This window comes from Polistes canadensis, unplaced genomic scaffold, assembly GCF_001313835.1.
Source record: "Polistes canadensis isolate GaletaPanama2010 unplaced genomic scaffold, ASM131383v1 scaffold_45, whole genome shotgun sequence".
In the NCBI taxonomy this organism is placed as follows: Eukaryota; Metazoa; Arthropoda; class Insecta; order Hymenoptera; family Vespidae; genus Polistes; species Polistes canadensis.
This window is the reverse complement of record NW_014569592.1, coordinates 802,730-822,675: the sequence shown is the minus strand read 5'-3', so window position 1 is coordinate 822,675 and position 19,946 is coordinate 802,730. Positions and strand designations below refer to the sequence as shown.

Sequence of the window (19,946 nt, the reverse complement as noted above, 5' to 3'; positions counted from 1 at the left end):
TTTAAAAGGTTGGTTGTACTGTCATAAAATAAAATAAAATAATATGTTGTAAGAATATAAGGATGGAACATATGTCAAACATTTAGGACTGACATTTTTTCTTAGGAAGTTATTTGTATAAAAACAACCAAAGTGCATTTCCACAATGAGAGGTTTTAATAACATTGCTTAATTAATCTGCATCATTTTAATCCTCATTCCGGTAACGGGGTTCTGAAGATTCGCCTTTTTTGATGAGTGATTAATTACATGTGGTAGTAGTAAAGTGATCGTTACCTCCTCACAGAATGGGAGATAATTATCACTATAGCATAAATGGATAGCATGTTAACGTTTTCTTCGTTTGAATAACATGTGCTCGTTAAGGTCGACTTTTAGCAGCTCAACGTTTCAAGCAGTGCATAATCTCAATTGTATTCTGTGTGAGTGAATGAGTTTACTCTTAAAAACTCTGTGCCACAAGTAATCGTATAAACTTTTGTAAGAGTGTAGTGATTAACTAATGAAAAGCCTGGATAGTTCAGGACCGCTCCAGCCAAGATCAAGTAGGCGTGATCCTCGCAAATTCATCAATCCTTATGTGATCCAAGAGAACAAGAGGATTGCTGACCATTTTGCTATATTATCATCCAAAGTTAGAAGCCTTTCGTCTTCTGAAACTACTACCAGGATGGAAGTGACACCCACCCTCGTCATTCTCACGAAAGAAAAAGCAGATATCATATCTTGACAAGCAAAAAACTTGTAAATACCGAGAGTACGCTAAAAGCTACTTCCTCTGCTCTGACTACCAACTTCTAATTCAAGTACCAACTCCCACATCTTTCTCCAAAAATATTGTCAAATTCAAAGTCAATTCATAAATTGGAATGCTTAACCCGCCCAAAATGGATGCTATTATATTTCAAAGAAGAATTCTTACATACTCTCTCAGTCTATTTAAATTCCTAATTTTGATATTTTTTGGAATGGAGGTATATCATTAACGACAGGAAGTTGAAGGCCTTCATCCCCTTCAGAGCTACAAGTATTCTATACAATGCTTATAACAGATATATCGAATCAAAAATAAACATATGGGTAAAAGAACGGATATGTAAACGGAGGAGAAGGAAAAAGTAACAAATTTTAGAGTCTGTAGCAGTGAATGTAGTGACGGTGGTGAAATAACAGGGTGGGAGACTTGCAAGTATAATTAGTAGAACATTGGTTTGAGTCACGATAGACCCCGTTACCGAATTATGCGTGTTACACTTACTTTGAGAGTTAATACAATCACGATGGGCTTATATTCATGGTACAATAATTCAGGCCCTGTTGTGAATGTATTAACAATCTCTGTTATCATTGTTGTACTATAATTAGCATTATCTACCATTATTTTCTGCCTTATATAAAGTTATTAGGTTTAAAATAAGGGAGGGATCCCACGGTTTATCGTCAATTGCTACAATATAGTTGTAATGTTATAGTGTGTTGATTAATTTTCGTATGGCTGAAGAATTTTCAAGACATTGATGATTTTTGTAACTTTATCTGTTTGCCTGGATGTACCTTCATTATTATTATTTTATATATTATTATTATTATTATTATTATTATTTTTTTTTTATCTTAATTATAATTATTATATTATATGTGTAATTCTTATAGAAATTAACGCGTTAAGTGGGGAACTGATTTCGGTATGGTTTATGTTTAGCTGACAGAAAAAATTCATTGTCGGTGAAATATTGAAAAGAAAAAAAGAATTGATTGCTTCACTGTGTGACATATGAACTTTTTAATAGAGATTTTCAACTCAGGTCATTCCAAAACGTGTTTACCGATTCGAAAAAGAAAAAGAAAACCAAAGAAAAGCATATTAAATTTGAAGATATTGTTATGGATGTTACAATATAAACGTAAAATTGTTTGATAACCGAGTAGTCAGAAATATTATCAAAAAAGCTTTAACACTTTGTAATATATCTGATGAAACTAAACCTTATTTATTTTGAATATGTTTTAATAAATTATATGAAAGAAGTGTGTAAACATAATTTTTATATTTTATAAACTACCAAGTTTATTTTATAATTTCAATACTACATCGGTAAACAAGGACTGATGCGTTAATAAAAAATACATTGTCACTTTCGAGGAACCGACGTGCGTTCGAATGGAAATGTTATTGTTGATTTCAGTTATTAATGCTGCACCTAACGTGTTAATGTTATATGAACTAACATATAAATTGTAAAAGAATTTTGTTAACGCGAAATTGTCTTATAGAATTACAATTCGATATATCCTTTCAAAGATAAGTAAACCTTCAAACCATAATTGTCTGTGTTATTTTACGTGGCTTTTACGTAAGTTAAATTTCTATCATATTTTTTTTTTCCTTTGTCTAGATATGTGATTAGATAGATCCTCATTAGATATATATGGAGAGAGAGAGAGAGAGAGAGAGAGAGAGAAAGAGAAAGAGAAAGAGAAAGAGAGAGAAAGAAAGATATGCATAAATTAAAATGATCTTCGCTTTATTATTATTTGACCGTGAGAGTTCCCAAAAAAAAAATATAGAATATCTCTCGATAAAGTGCTCAATCTCTTATAATACCTCTTATATTAAATCGCTGTTGTAATATCCAAATTACTATTATATTATAGTATATTCTCGAATAAATGTAAAACATATGAATAATAATTTATGTAAATCGGCCAAGATGGGATTTCAAAGCGGAGTATATAAAAGGTATCCACCTTTACATTTATGATAGACACCATCTACATATACTAAATGAATCGGAAGATTCTTGCATGAGATGCATTAGCTCGTAATACAGGCATCTGTATGCAATTTAGCCACATGCGAACAATCTAAAAATTTATTAGCGTAATATATATATAACATTTTAAGCTGCTTATTAATTAACTAACCAATCCTCTAGCTACTAAACATCAGTAAAGTGGTTTTCCTGTAAGTCATTTTATGGTACGAAGCACCACTATATAGTGGCTTTAAACAAAACCATTTTTAAACTTATCTCTTCGTTGTTTTTAAAGTTATGTGTATTGGCGTTTATTTCGATGCACATTTCTTTTTAATAATTCATTTTCGTCTATCTGCACATAGGTTGAAAAGTGATAAGAGTCTTAATTAGTCTCGTAGTAGCTAGAGAAATAATGTAAATTTAGTCGACAAAATCTTGATATATCTGTAAGGCTGCCTCCCTCTTCATATTGATTACGTTAACGATAAGTCAATTTTTTCTCTGGTAATATTCCAAAAATGCTGTTATATGGTACTTCTGTTAGTATTTAAGAATTAAGATCAACAAAAGCAAAATGGTGATCGTGAGATAATGCAAATTCAAATAAGTTACGAATTAAGAAAAGATTAAAGGTGAAAGAAAGAAAGGAGGGATAATGTGTGTGAAAGAGAGAGAGAGAGAGAGAAAGAGAGAGAAAAAGAAAGGATGTTAGAGAACTAGAACATAGATGAGAAAAAAAAAGAGGAGATGACTAATATGCTAATAAATTGGTGACTTAATATTTATTCGATATTTTATTAATCTCTTATCGTGATAATTCATGGCTAAAATAGTACATATGTACAAAAAATGTTGCATTATAAACCTCACAATAAAACCACTCATTATATACGTTTAACGTATATGACAAAAAAAGAAAATGAAAAAAAAAATAAATAATAATAATAATAATAATAATAATAATAATAATAATAATAATAGTAATAATAATAATAATAATAATAATAATGATAAAAATGGAGAGAACTAAGGAGTGCATCAAATCTTTTTTTTCTGTCGATACGAAGTGACTGTTACAGATTTTATGAATAATGTGTCAGTGTGAGAAAAACAATTTACTTGTCGCCGAAATCGGCATTGATCTCTTCTGATAATAAACCTTGGCGTTGTATGCATTGTAATATCTGCAGAGAAAAAAAAATTTTAAACGTTATTAAAATATTTGAAATAAAACGAAAAAAATAAAAAAAAGTAAAAAAAAAAATAAAATGTAATAAAAGAAGAAGAAAAAAAAACATTCAAACGACACCACACAAATTGATAATCGATAACGATTTTTAGAACAGAAGAAAACGCTCTTAATGAACTGTGCACCCTGGTAGTTAAAATTGTACGAAAGTAAAATAACCGATTCCATATAAAATGCTGTGAAAGACCAAGTGATGTTATGATGAACTTAATGTGGAAACGTAATCGTGAAGTACGGGTTTTAAGTGTATTTTAGTCTGGCGATTCAACTCATATATAGTTTTTTAGGCGAGGAGATTGTGACAAAAGATTTACTATAAATGTGCTAAATTTAATGACTTATAAATAAAACTTTGACATCTAATATTGGATATTTTCATTTTTTGAACAGATGATCCATCTCAATATGCCTAATCCTTCGATTAATTTTATATTTTTTTCCAGAAATTGAAAATTGAAATATTTATTTAATCAACTATCTCATCATGGAGAAATGTTCAAAAAGGAATTTGTATTTGGCGCGCGTTTTAATTTTATTTGTTCGCGTTGCGCGTTCCGACCGCTAGAATGCGCGACGTAAATAAAATGGCATTAGAGGGAAAATATAAAAGTTCAGGCGTTATTTATTTAATTGAAATATTGTTGAAGAAAACTCATTGTTTATTGTACAACGTTTAAAACATTATTAGATACGTATTTAACGTTTAATAATTTATTTTTATCTTCGTTAATTAAAAACCCGATTAAAATTTCGTGGTCATATTTATTACAGCTATAGTATTATTTAATATTGTTTTATAGAGTTAATAATTTAATAATTTCGTTAAAATTACATATTAAGAAATAACTATTGTGTTTCTTTGAATTTATATATTAATTTCTCGAAAAGATATTTCTCATTTAAACATGCACAATCATAAAATACTAATACACGTAAATTCGTTTTAAATGTAATTTTTATTTAGGCTATGTACAACACATACGTACAATACGTGACCCTTGCTTAAAACTATATACGCCCGCTGTGTATGTATTTCCACTTAAATTTAAACCTTTATTTTTTTTTTTTTCTTTTTTTTTTTGTTATCTCGACATACGTGGGATTAAGTGTGTTAAATGTTGTTTCTCATGTGCCGTGTCCTATGTAAATAGTTTACCCGCGTTTATTCGAACGCCGTGTGTAAAAATGTATGCACGCAAGCATGCACGTACCCGCATGCATTCATACATATGTGTTTGTATGTGTCGTGTGTGATATGTTACAAATTTTTTTTAGGAACATTTCGCGTGGAACTGCGCGAGCGCGATTATATATCAATGTGAGGTCGAAAGCGAAGTTACACAGAAAACAATGTGATTTTGTTTTTCTGCTGTATCTTCGTCCCCCTCTTGTCGATATATTGATTAGACAGTTATTTGAAAAATGACACCAATATAGACGATTGTTGATCGGACAGATTTCAAATATGACGAACGAAAGGCGTTAGGATAAAAGTACATAATACAATATGCGAATCGTCAAAGTGTTTTTCCTTCTTTCTAAAAAGTTTCGCTCTACTGGAACGGAATCGTTTTCTTCATTATCGTTCGATCTTTTTTTTTTTGTTATTTTTTTTTTTTCCTTTTTTTTCTTTTTTCTTTTCTTTTGTTAATCCTTTAATCTCATTTAATGAACTTTATAATATATAATTATTTGTTATAATAAAATTCATTTGAATGACACTTCAATTGTTGTCTCGTTAAAAACACTTCATCAATACCTGACGCCTTTCAAATTCACGACATTGCCGATATTATTATTCGCCATTGTTCTTTTTCCCGCTATTTATTGGATCAGTATTTTCAAATATAAATGATCAGAGTAATTTTTAATAAAATTGTCAGTATGTAATATAAGTGGTCAATATTATATATACATGATTAAATATAACAAAAAATTGTCAGTATTTTAAATAGATGAATTAGCTTATATTAAATAGATCGGTAAGTATTTATAATACAATATCATAATGTATTATAATATTACTCTGTATCAATATTTAACTTTGATACAATACTATTTCTATTATAAATATTAGGATCACTTCTTTGAAATACTGACAAACGATTATTTATGTTAAACAAAATATTTATATATATTGACCATTTATTTTACAAAATACTGACTAACGATGTTTAAAATTACTGACCAAATAAATAGAAGTGATTTCTTTTCTATACACTCGTTCAACTCTTTGACCTTATGTCGACTGAAAAAACCATCATTATCATCATCATCATCATCATCATAATCATCATCATTATCACCACCATCATTATCATCATCATCATTTTCATCATCATTGTCGTCGTCGTCATAATCAATCATAGTCGGATACTTTAAAATCCCGGTCAACATAAGCACACAAATCAATCCCTAATATTTTACTAAGGGTACGCTTACACTTGTTATTTTTTTTATTTTTTTTGTTTTTTTTTTTAAAATTTTTTTTTTTCTTTAAAAGGACATTGAAAAATCGCATACGCTAGAATATTCTGCTGTTTGTTGTGATTACGCTATTATAATAATATCTATGTATATCTCTGCATTGTATTTACAATAACTCAGAGTAATCATCTCTTCAATCGTATGTCTGTCTTTTTTTAATCTCGTTGTTAAGAAACTAACGAAAGATCTTCTTTCTCTGTCTCTCTCTCTCTCTCTCTCTCTCTCTCTGTTTCTTTCTTCTCTTTCTCTTTCTCTCTTTTTATTTTTTTTTTTTAAATTTTCATTTCAAATCATTCCCACGTTTCTCGTGTACGCTCATAATACGTCTCTATAAGCTAAAAATTCGAACGAATATACATACACGATCATTTATTCCACATTCTTTTTTTCATATGTTCTTTTTTTTTCTTTTTTCGTTATCTCTTTCTTTCTTTCTCTCTCTCTCTCTCTCGTTTTTTCTTTTTTCAGAACGAAACTTTACGCGATCGTGAGCGAACACGTAAACGGACAAAAAAAAAATCACCGAAGCTTTATATACTGTACATTATAATCGAATAGGAAAACTCGTGTACGTATATAAAATTATTTGCGCTAAATGTGATTCCACCATGATGATCTTTTTTTAATTTATTTTTTTCTTCTCTCTCTCTCTCTCTTTTTTTTTCTTGCACTGTATTTTTCTCTTCTTTGTCACGACGTCTATTTCAAAACATTATTTTTTTTAAAATCTTCATCGTTTCTTACATACGCGTCGTAAAGTTTTGATACACGGTATCGAGTTTATTCGGGGGTTCAGGGGTGGTAGGGGTGAGCGGGAGAAGGGGCAGGTCCTCGATATAAATTAATTATTATTTATTTATCGATTAGAGCATCTCCGTGGCTTTATGGACGATTAATTTCGAGAATTAATAACGCGTTGGTTACTTTTCGAACGAGATAAAAATGATTTGGCGATCACGTACATACATACATTTGTAATACGCGTGTGTATCGTTTTAAATATTATTATTGTATTTGTTTCTTTTGCAAAGAAATTTAACCGACTCTATCTTCTTCTTCTTCTTCTTTTTCTTCTTTTTCTTCTTCCCTGTCCTTCCTTCCTTCCTTTATTTCTTTCTTTTTTTAAATACTTTATCTTTCTTGTAATATATTTCAAATTAGGTAACACGATCAACAAGGACCGCCATTTTTTCTCGTCCGTTCTCGATGTAATATTAGTCCAATGACGTGTTAAGTTAAATTATTATTATTCGATCGGTTATTAACATTTACAACGGTATAACGTTTACAATTATGTTTGATACTGCAACATCGGTGCGGCGAGATTAGGATGATGGGCTGTGTTCATTCTTAGGGCTGAAATACTCTTGTTGTACCATTCGTCCTCCGCTGACATGCCTGTAAAAGGGATAACTAAATCATTTTTTGTTGTTCAAACAAAATTATTCCTCTTTGTGAATTTTTTTATCATAATTATATTAATATTATTAGCTAAATTGTATGATACATGTAACGTGATTTTATAATTGATAAACTAAATCGATAATGTTGAATGAAATTTGTTCATATTAGATTTTGTCTTGTTTACAATGAACTAGCAATATCCTGGAAACCTTGGAACTTTAAAAGTCTTGTTCGATAAGCATTAATAGTAGAACAAATTTGATTCTACATGTTCCATTTAACTTTTCGTATAAAATCACATCCGTCCCCTTCTAACTCTCCATCTGTTTGTTTATACCACTAGTTATAGGACATATTATTTAGATTGAAACAAATCAAACTATCGGTCTTTAATAAAAGTTATAGTTTTTTTTTTATTATTATCGACAATTATTAATTTGTTATTGGTTCAAATAATAAATAAATAAAAATAAACCACTTGTAATTATTCGGTCAATATTTAGTAAAATCAATGATTATAGTATATATCAATAGATTTTCTTTAATATAAATAATAATTTGTTAATATTTATAATAAAAAAAAAGAGACAAAGTTACATAATTAATACAGCACACGTACATACTCATATTTTATTATAATATAATACTGATTTAATAATAAATTTTATACTCGATCAATTCAATACCACCAATAATACACACATACTAATATTTTAAATATAACAAAATTATATTACAAAATACATTGACCGCGTATAAATTGCAAACGTATGGAAACAATATTACCGATCACAAATATCTATAGAAAAAATTGAACGATACGAATCGAAAAAAAAGTAAAAGTAAAAGTAAAAGTAAAAGTAAAAGAAAAGAAGTGAGAACAAAGAAATGAATTATCGAGATTCGTTAAATAAAAGTGAAGACGGGGGGGGGTTAGGGAGAGAATGTTGAATGGTATTCGAAGAAAGGGGGGATGATAGGTATGGAACGATTCGATTTAACGATTTTCTAAGAAGCTCAATCGAGAAGACGACTAATAGAACGATTTACCGTTGCATTAAGGCGTTAACTCGTTATATAGTACAAGGTGCAAAGATATTGGCCAGGTAACTATATATATATATATATATAAATCTATATATATATGTATATATATATATATATATATATATAATAATAGTTCGATGTGAAGGACTTGACTACTCGCGAGACGTCGCAACCTTCGAACGATTCCAAGATCCGGCAGGCAATTCGCGAATAGTCTTGATTCGATTTAAAAGCGATATTCCATCTCGGCCCGGAAATGGTGTAAGACGGTGCTGTACCGGAAATGGAAAGAGGAACGTCTTCGAGAGATCGACAAAAAGAGAAATAGAGAGAGGGAGAGAGAGAGAGAAAGAGAAAGAGAGAAATCATCCTTCTTCTATTCCTTCTCTTTCTATACCACCACCACCATTCCCCCTTTACCCCTCTCAACCCCAACCCACTTTTTTCTCCCTCATGCTCGTTCTCGTTCTCGTCTGATGCGCATCATTTCCGGTCCGGTCTTTTTACGAAATCATATTCGATAAGATCGAATCGATATGTGCTCGAAAAAGAAACTTTTCACCTTTCCTATCAATTTTTTTTTTCGGGGAATATAATTTTCCAAAAAGAGAGAATTTTTGTGTCTGTATATTTTTTTTTTTTTTTTTTGGAATAAATTCAAATATTGGCTTGGCTAATTATAGTAGAGATTATTCGAACGTTCGTACGCGATATTTTTTTTTTACTATATTTGAAATGTAATCAAAATTTGGCTATTATAAATAATATAATATTATATATCTACCACAGAGTATATATAATGCACCTATGTAAAGGGTGTTTTCTGTATTAAATAACATTTGGAGTGCCGAAAATATGCAATTGAGTATTGAAAACTGTTTTATAAATATTTTTCTTTATAATTTAGAATTATAATGTTGTTGAAAATAAAACGCATATGTACGTATTAAGTTATTAATAGGTTTGGTCCAATTCTAGTCAAACATATTTGAATAGATTTTCACATATATACAACTGAATATTTTTTCTTTATAACATAATTTAATAATTTAATTTTATATAAACAGTATTTATTGTTTAGAAATAATGGTCACCTTATCAATAAGTAACGTTCGAGTGTTACTATAATTTATATTTGAAAATAATATATACATTATGTATTTTTCTATAGTAATAAAGATTATTCTATCGACAAATGTCGACATTACTTATTGACCAAGTTAATAATACATAAATAAAACATTGTTTAAACTTACCCATCGCGTCTTGTCGCATACCGGTAACCGCCGACATATTTGACGCCGAATGTGACATAGAGAAGGGTTGGGTCATGCTGGGATAAGACGTCGTGCCCATCTGAAAAGTAAAAAAAAAGGAAAATTTTAAGAAAGAAAATTGTAGAAAAGAAAACATTGATCGTAGAAATAATTCCTACGATCAATCGTTCGATTGTGATTTGTCGTACGTTTTATTTGTTATATATATATGTGGAATTTTCTAGGGGGTAGGGGGTAGGGGGATCTTTTTTATCCCTGTATACGTATATACCCCGCACACGTTTGACAATTTATTGGTTCAATTAAAGCGGTAGGCATTCGTTAATCCGTCCTACCCAACTAATCAGTTAAAATGCAATTTAGCTACATCGACCGATGTAGCCGTGCTCAGCCGGACGTACGCTCAGCTGCACTCCAATTTAATACCTCGGTTAAAATCATTAACGAGAAACGCATCGAATTCATTTGCTCGGACGCGATCCGCCATCCGATCCACCATCCGGATTTGATGGATCGCGTCTCCATTCGGATTATCCCTTCTATATTTCTCTTTCTCTCTTACAATTAATTCTACGTATTAATTATTCAATTAATAAGCGAATAGAATTCTCTTAAGTATAGAACTAATACTAATATATATTATATATAGATAGATAGATAGATAGATTAGATAGATAAATAGATATCATTAGGATAATTCGAAGAATCACCTGAGGATAACGATTAATTCCGTTTATACTGTTGTGTGGATGTGGATAAGGTTGATAGCCTCTGCTAGCACCAGGATATATGTTCCTCATCATAGCACCTTGGCATGCTGGTATCGGAGTTAGTGCCTTTTGCAATTGTTTCTCTTGTTTTCTATATTTCGCTCTTCTGTTCTGGAACCAGACCTGCGCAAAAATCGAGCGAATCGATACCTAGTGGCTCGTATATACACATACACACATATGTATTATTTATATTATATATGTTATATAGGAGATAACACCATTTTTATAATTCAATTTAAATCTTAAAGGGTAATATTAGTCGTATGTTTATTTACAAATGAGATAATGGGGAGAAAAAACAAAGTGACTGATTTATTCGATCCCTTGTGTTACAATGATTATTTCTTAAATTAAGAGATATTACATTTTTTTTCTTTTTATATTATTTCTCTTTGGAGGAAAAGATAGTGAAGAGAAGAGTAGAGAACAGAAGAGAAGAGAAGAGAAGTGAAGAGAAGTGAAGAGAGTGGTTTACCTATCGCCATTTTGCATCGGGCAATTTCCATTGTTTCGTGGGATTAGTAAACCCATATTGGGGGTTGCCCGAGCCGCCACTGGCGAATCTCTCCTACTACTATTCTCCCCTTCCCTCAAACGTCTCTGCCACGACCACCACCACCACCACCACCACCACCACCACCACCACCTCTAGCAGCATCAACACCACCTCTTTTCTACACCCTTCGCCATTGCCTACCGTGAAACCCTCTTTCCAACGAGATATACACCATCGTCGTTTTACTCTCCCCCCACCTCCCCCTATTCCTCTCTTTCTCTTTCTCTTTCTCTTTCTCTTTCTCTCTATCCTCCTACTCTTCTTTCATCATGTACCCCCTCCCAATCCCTCATGCTCCCCCCCAGAAAGAGAAAAGCCTGCGGCTTCGTTCCGCTGTTCGGTTGTTTCCACCCTCGTGTTGACGTCAGCGGTGCCACGCGATTGGCCGATCTTACGGCCGTGATGTCACTACGAGCCCGCCATTGGCCACCACGTTTTATCGACATTTCTCGTAAGCTCGCGCGAGCCCGTTCGAACGGAGTTGCGCGCTTCGTGTGAAAGCATGGCGACTTGCTATGATGATAGAAACGACTCGCGAATTATCGCCAGACGCTTTTTATCATTGCTAAGTATATATATATATATATTCGTATTTCTTTTAAAGAGAAATATCTATATCTTTTTCTTTTCCTTTTTCTTTTCTTGTCTTATTTCGTCTTTTTATCCGTATATATTCAAAGGACACTAAAGAAAACTAAATAGTAAAGATATATAGATAATAATAATAATAATAAGATGTCTTTTTGAAAGATAGATTTTAAGTATTTTCTATCCTATTATTTTATGAAACATTTTTACTCTAGAGTATTATTCACTATGTTTTTAGTTTAGTTTTTTTTGTTTAAAAAAGAACGTGCATATACTATCTACGTTATAAATTTACTCTTTAGTTATAGTACAATTACGTATTTATTTGAGAATGTCGTGGAAGGTATTACAAGTTAACTTTATCATGTACGACGAATAAAACTTGTTGGTCTGAATCGAAATTGAGCATTATATAAACTCTCCCGCGGAATTTCGAACTACTACTACTACTATTACTACTACTCGATTAAAGCTCCGAGGTATTCGAATTTGTTGAACACTATCGATAATTATTAATCGTTCGATTAAACTATCTATGGACAATTTACGTATATCGTCAGTCATACGAAACACATTAATCCATCTAATCTTTTTCATTTTTTTTTATCAAATTTTTCATATTACACAACGTATTTCAAATAGTTTCAAATGAATTCTAAATTTCTATTCTACAATTTTTCTATGCTTTTTTTTTTTCCCTTCGTTAGAAATAAGTTGTCTCTTTGAAGCCAGGTTTCATTATTCCTATGCGTATTTTCTTCTCTATACTTGTGTTTGTATATATATATATGTACAGTATATATGTAAGTGTATTTTTATATATATATATATATATCGTGTGCATTTACGTAGATAGACGTAGGTAGATAGGTTTTACGGAGAGAGCCGGTAAAAGGTCGACTCCTTTTATTTGCTGCTCTTCTACCGAAGAGCTTTTTGAGAGAACATACTTGCGCGCGTCCCTTAAGGCGCGCACCCTGCAAGAACTGGAAAGCTAAGAGTTCGTAATTCAATAACCGTGCTCTCCGGTTCTCTCCCTTTCTCTCCCTCCAGCGTTTCTGCCCTAGAGAAAGATAGGAGGGTGGTAAAGAAGAAGAACCAGGGTGGAAGATGAGCAGGAGGAAGATGAGGGGGGAGAAAGGGACCTAGGATGAAGAAGAAGAAGAAGAAGAAGTAGAAGAAGAGAGTGGATGGGGGTGGGAGGGAGGAAAAGGAGAGTCAGAAATAAGGAGCTAAGAAGGGACGGATAGGTCGATGAAATGAAAAGGAAGAGTAAAAGAAAGAAAAAGAAAGATAAGGATAGATAGATAGATAGATAGATAGATAAATAGATAGATGGAAGCTCAAAATTTCTGTTACTTTGAGGACCTGAAACTAAAAGAAGAAAACTATCCTCTCTCTCTTTCTCACACTCACACTCTTAAGAGAATACCATGAACTCTGATAGCGACTTTTCTACTGAAAGAACTTTTTTAAGTGTCTTGGAAAAGAGGTTCGAGGATAATCCTCTTTTTTTTTTTTTTTCTTTTTCTTTTCTTTTCGTTTCTTTTCTCGAAAAGAAACTCGCCGAATTTTTCTTTTTTTTTTTTCGATTTCAACAACGAATTCACGAGAACAAGCAGGCGAGACATAAAATAAACAAATGTATGTAATGTAAATGAAAAGTCCCTTTTTTTTTAGTCTAGTCGCGAATCGAAATTATTTTCTCCCCGAGATTTGGGTTTTTTCTTTTTTAAATCAATTATCCTATTTATTATATATTTTCGAGAGACTTTTAATGGTTACTTTCTTTTTCTGCTTTCAAATGATAAAACAACAAGACTTGTTTTGCGATACTAAAAGACTAATTGCAAACTTGTATAAAGTTTCGAAAAAAAAAGAGAGCGGAAAACCCCCTCCCTCCCTGCCCCCCCACCCCAGAAAAAAGCTTAAATTAATTTTTCAAATTGTCCATAAACTTTTAGCCATTTTTAAGAACTTTTACTAGGATGATGATATACAATAAAAGACGTAAATTGAATATAATTATTGAGTTGTTATTCTTACAAAAAGCAGATATCTATAGTGAGAGAGAGAGAGAGAAAATAATAAAAATAAAGAATAGAATTTATCTAATATTGAATTATTCGATAGACTGTATCTCGAGTCCCATCACCCATCCCCTATTCCATCCAATCCATCCGTTATCCCCAGAACGAAAATAATGCGAAAAAGCGAATTAGGGATGTGAGTCAACGATTTGTACCTTTTCCTCCCTCCTTTTTTGTTTTCTCCTCTCTCACTCCTTATTATTATTATTTTCTTTTTTTCCAAAACTGATTTTCCTTATTTCCTGGTTAGATGAGGAAGCTTGAAGATTTTCTCGGAGACGTACGGTACGGTACGGTACGGTACGGTACGGTACTGTGGGGTAGGTAGGCTTCGATCGGAAGTCGAATCGAAGTAAAAAGGTGAAATGAAAACTCGGCTAACTCAATATCTCGGCTTTTCCTTTTTCTTTTTTTTCTTATTCTTTTTTTTCTTATTCTTTTTTTTTTCTTCTTCTTCTCCGCGTTATAATAGGATTTCTCGTGCCTTGATTCGAGAATTATTCTCTTACTCTTCGTGCCACTACTATCCCTTTTTACATTATCCTTCTGGCACATTTCATATATCCTCTTACTGGCTCTTTAACGAAGAAACACTACCCGCTTCTCTCTTTTTCTCTTCGGATACTTTGCCCAGGTACCTACTTCCAATTTATTAACTTTTATTCTTCTTTTTTTTATTTCTTTTTCCATTTTTTTCTTTTTACAGTTTCTTTTTTGTTTATCCTTATGGATTCTGGTAACAACCGTTCTCCTTCATGTCCTTCTCCTTCCTTCCTTCCTTCCTTTGTCGTTTGAATCGTCGATTAAAAGATGTTCGTTATTGAACGAGATGATAATTCATTCGATTATAATGAATTTATCGTCGTTACAAATTTCATATTATTTATTGTATATATCTTGTTGTATCTTTCAATTACAATTTTACGCGTGACTATTTTTTTCTATTTTCTCTCTTCTACTTTATTTCAACGTACGATCTATAAGGTACAAGTTTTATCGCGTAAAATTTCTCGAAAAAAATTCTCGATAGGAAAGAGTACGGGAGGGATTATTATCCGACGGGGAAAAAAAAAAATGGGCTAAGGATAAAAAATAAAAATAAAAATAAAAATAAAGAGGAAAAGAGAGGAGAGTGAGAGAGAAGGAAAAAAAGAAAAAGAAAAAGAAAAAGAAGGGAGGGAAAAAAAATAAAAATGAGAAGCGAAGGTAGCGTCGCGAAGAAAAAGGGGCCCCGAACCCCTCCTCCTCCTCCTCCTCCTCATCCTATCGTTTTTCTTTCATTTTTTTTGTCTCTCTTACTCTCTCTCTCTCTCTCTCTTCACATCTATCTATCTTTCGTTCTCTCGGGTTCTTCGTCTCGTCGTAGTCGCGCAGTGGAAGGAAGAACCCCGCAAGGCCGAGACGTTTCAGATCTATCTAGGGTGGAGAAAATTCAATTTAAAATGGCGGCTCAGATATAATGGCAGCCTCCGGTACAGCGTCACCCAAACCCCACCTCCAACTCATCTCAACTTTGTCACCCTCGTTCTCTCTATCTCTATCTTTCTATCTCTCTCTCATTCTCTCTCACTTTCTCTCTTTCTCTCTCTTTCTCTCATCCTCCTGCCAACTACAAGCCCGCGTATCGCCATCTTTGTAGAAACAGGATGCCGTAACTATCGCGACAACATTTTTAAGCATTCTCCTATCTTTCTCTAACGTAACGCTCAAATTTTCTTACTCTTTTTATTTCCATCTATCGTTTATCCAATAATATGTTTTGTTAAATAATAAAGATAAATTAACGAACACGAGTTAAAGTTTATTTACATCTGTTTTTTGTTTTTTTAATTTTCTATAATACTCTTTTCGTATATAAATAAAAGTATTAGATTAATTTTTTAAGCATTCTCTCCTCTTTCTCTAACGTAACGCTCAAATTTTCTTATTCTTTTTATTTCCATCTATCGTTTATCCAATAATATGTTTTGTTAAATAATAAAGATAAATTAACGAACGAGTTAAAGTTTATTTACATCTGTTTTTTTTTTAATTTTCTATAATACTCTTTTCGTATGTATAAAAAAGTATTGGATTATTTAGAAATCTTCGGTGTAATTGTAATTTGAAACAAAGATTGTAGAAAGTTAAGTTAAGAAAGTTTGATCTTGCTATGTTAAAACGTGTTCTACTAATATCAACGTTCGACTTATCACCGACTTTTACTACTTGGACCGACGGTAATCAGCCCACGTGGTTTCATCGGCCCTTATTACTAGCTATACTACTATCTATTGCGAAACACTTTCCTTGTGAACTACATAGTAGAGTAATACTACTCGTGACTGATCACAAACTCGGTTGTAACTTACTGCAAATGATCTACCGAGATTTAGTCTTATCTCTCTCTCTCTCTCTCTCTTTCTCTTTCTCTTCTTCTCTACTGTTACTGTCGATATAACATAACCAACTTTAACTTCCCCTTTCTCTCTTTGATCTTTGTTAAAATTGAATACGTTTAAGTAATCGAATATATAGAAATCAATCAATCAATCAATCAATCAATAATAATTTAATCTTAACGAGATAATTAAAGAATTTAATAAATGAATTAATAAATGAATGTAAATGTTCTTATGTAACGTAAAAGGAAAAGAAGAAACAAAAGAAAACAAGGAAAAAGAAAGTAAAATGGTAGGATAGCTTGCGTTTGAGGTTAAAACCAACAGGTTCGAAAGTCTTATACGGACACGGTGAAGCCGCTTGAGTTCGGACACTTTGTGCATGGATTATAACCGGGCGACTAAAAGCAAACCGCGTTTTACTTGGCATCGCAGTTTAACAGAGTTAAGTCGCAGCGGTTCCCGGGCTTTTAACTGAAACAACACTCCCTTGCATTATATATCAAAAGAGCGAAACGCACCGGCGGACTGTTTTAATATGTACCGCTTGGAACTCTCTGCAATGCTTTGCTTTGCTTTGCTTTGCTTTGCTCTGGCTCTGCCCTACCCTGCCCTGCTGTTAGGTAGGTAGGTAGGTAGGTTGGTAGGTAGGTAGGTAGGTAGGTAGGTTGGTACTGTTACTTGCATGCTGCCAGTTGATTCCTACGACATTCGAATGATTTTCTACCCCATGAGAGACTCAGTCTCTCTCTCTCTCTCTTTCTTTCTAATTTTCTCATTTCAACTCTTATTCAGGATATTTCTAATGTCGGCAAAAACTTAAACCACCGACGGTGACCGCGACGGTTCAGGTATTCGTTTACCAACTGCTGCTACCTCTTCCTCTATTTACAATTATTTCATATGTCTGAATTATATAGAAAATTATTTCTGTCTGTTTATTATGATCTTATATAAAATTTTGTAAAACAGCTAACACAGCTATATCGAATCAACAAATCGTTAAATATTGGATTTTATGATTTAGTAATTAACGTATATTTGTAAATATATATTTTTGTTGAATTTTTTTTGGCTCCCAAACGTTGTAATTAACTTGCGCGTGATTATATTCCGTTTGAGTTTCTTTTTTTGAAATTACAAATACGTTTCAAATAGTATAATTTTACGAACAAAGGAAAAACGTTACCATCGTGATCGCGTCGACCGAAAGACACCACCGTCGAGGGGTTCCCTATGCAAAATAATTCTGATCCTGCGGATCGATCAACCCCTTGGAAGAACGTGGGGTGTCTTGGATCGACATTTGCGCTCGTAACTTCATTTTGTAACCCCCGCATGCGTCTTTGATTCGATTACCAAGTGAGTCATCCCCGAAACGATAGCTACGTGAATTCTATCTTTCGTTTTATAAACTTCTCTCGGCATTGTTATAATAGTTTCTTTTTTTTTTTCTTTTCTTTTCTTTTCTTTTCAATCAACACTTTTTTTTCCTTTCCGTTACACTTTTCTTCATCGACACGATTTTTCTCTTTTCAATTTGTTAAACTTATCGGAAACAATATATTCAATATTTTATTTCGATTTAATTTTATTTCTTTTACATTCTATATCTTTTTTTGTTTTTTTTTTTTTTATCTGATTACATTTAATCGTTAATTAAGGAAGAACAACACGCGATATAGACTTACCTGAATTCTAGCCTCGTTCAATTTGGTGGTCCTCGCCAATTCCTCTCTGCAGTATATGTCAGGATAATGAGATTTTGCGAACGCCGATTCCAATTCTGCCAGCTGTTCCTGCGAAACAATCGTAGGCTATAGTAAAGATTGATACGTGTTGGTTCGATCAGAGGAAATTTGTACAGATCGATCGGGGGAAAAAAAAAAAAGGCTTTTGAATTTCTAACACTGGCCCCATTTTTTTCCTTTTGTGTGTTTCGTTAGGTGGGAGTAGGAAGGGAGGTAGGAGGGGTGGGGGAAAGGAGGGGAATAGGGTGGTTAAATTTTGCGAAAATGATTTAAATCGCGACGTTAAGAAATGCAAGACAATTAATTTTGAATTTGACGTACCTGGGTAAAGGTAGTCCTGTGCCGACGTCGTGCCGGTGTAGGACAACTCGCGGTGGTGGGTGTGTGGCCAATGTGAGGGCTAGAGGCGCAAGGGTCTGGTTTTAATTTTTTAAAAGCTCCTTCGGCTCCTGAAATGAAGAAAAACCGGATTAGGATATGTATATAATATGGAAAAAATGGTTAGAGGTTATACCGAGGGGTTTATAATGAATTTAGAAAACGTTTTGGGGTATAGTAGCGGTTGTTGTTATGTAAATATTTATATATATATATATATAAATATCTCTTAATTATATTTATGTTATAATATATTTATTTTATAAAAGATGATAAGTAAACGAGTTAATATATTCTCGTATAATGAATGAGTGTGTTTAACAAAAATCAATAAACTGAGCTTCATTGTTTGGTCCGTTTAAATATGTTTATAAATGATAATAAAATGTCAATTGAACAACAATTAATTGACATTTAAAAATATCTTTTAAAGAGATGTGATTATTTTTATAAAATGTGATTAACATAATAATATAGGAATATTATTTTTTTTTTTTTTATATAAAATGATAAGCTCTCTCTTATTCTCCCTTATATAATGACAATTTTCTAAAATAAGGATATTATTCGCATCGACGAATGTGTGTGTGTGATCGGGCATAAGTAATACGTTTAAAGTTGCATAATGTAAATGTCCTTTGAAAGTTACTTCAAAATGACGTTTTGTATAATATATTATATATATATATATATATATGTATATGTATATTTATCGGAACGAACGTTGACGCGTACCTACATTTGGTTCATGGCGTGCAAATATGCCACATTCATTTTCATTTTGAAAATTTGACAGCGGATAGGCAAAGTTATAGCGGTAATGTAATATAAATTACCGAACTTCAATTTTGAAATATGAATATGAAGTTGTTTGATGTTGCACATTCCTCATTTACAATTAAATAACTCGATAAGCTTATTTTCATGGAAGACAACGAAATAAAATTGCCATTCCCAAAGTTCAGTTAATATTTAACGTGTGATGCACGTGTTTACATATATATATATGTTTCTACGTATACACGTAAAGAAAAAGTTTTGTTATCTTGTCTATTTTTTTTGTTCTTTTGTTTTTTTTCCCCTACCCGAGTAAAATAATACTAAACGTACTACCTACCAACGCGTGGAAAAGTATAAATTACAATATCATATATTTTTCGTTGGTATATCTCATTTCAATATTTAATTTTGCATACATACACACAT

The 19,946-nt window shown here is 32.2% G+C and overlaps 1 protein-coding gene across 1 annotated transcript in view; it reads right to left on the bottom strand.

Moving 5' to 3' along the window:
* Window positions 1-7,579: 7,579 nt before the first annotated feature.
* LOC106785152 (homeobox protein prophet of Pit-1) overlaps window positions 7,580-19,946 on the bottom strand; it is a 15,302-nt gene continuing 2,935 nt past the window's right edge. Inside the window, exons 2-6 of the mRNA XM_014745354.1 lie at window positions 18,684-18,811; window positions 18,303-18,410; window positions 10,934-11,116; window positions 10,203-10,302; window positions 7,580-7,893 (exon numbers count right to left, since the gene is read on the bottom strand). Coding sequence (XP_014600840.1) covers window positions 7,787-7,893; window positions 10,203-10,302; window positions 10,934-11,116; window positions 18,303-18,410; window positions 18,684-18,811 — 626 coding nt within the window. The 3' untranslated portion in view covers window positions 7,580-7,786. The remainder of the gene's footprint in view (window positions 7,894-10,202; window positions 10,303-10,933; window positions 11,117-18,302; window positions 18,411-18,683; window positions 18,812-19,946) is intronic.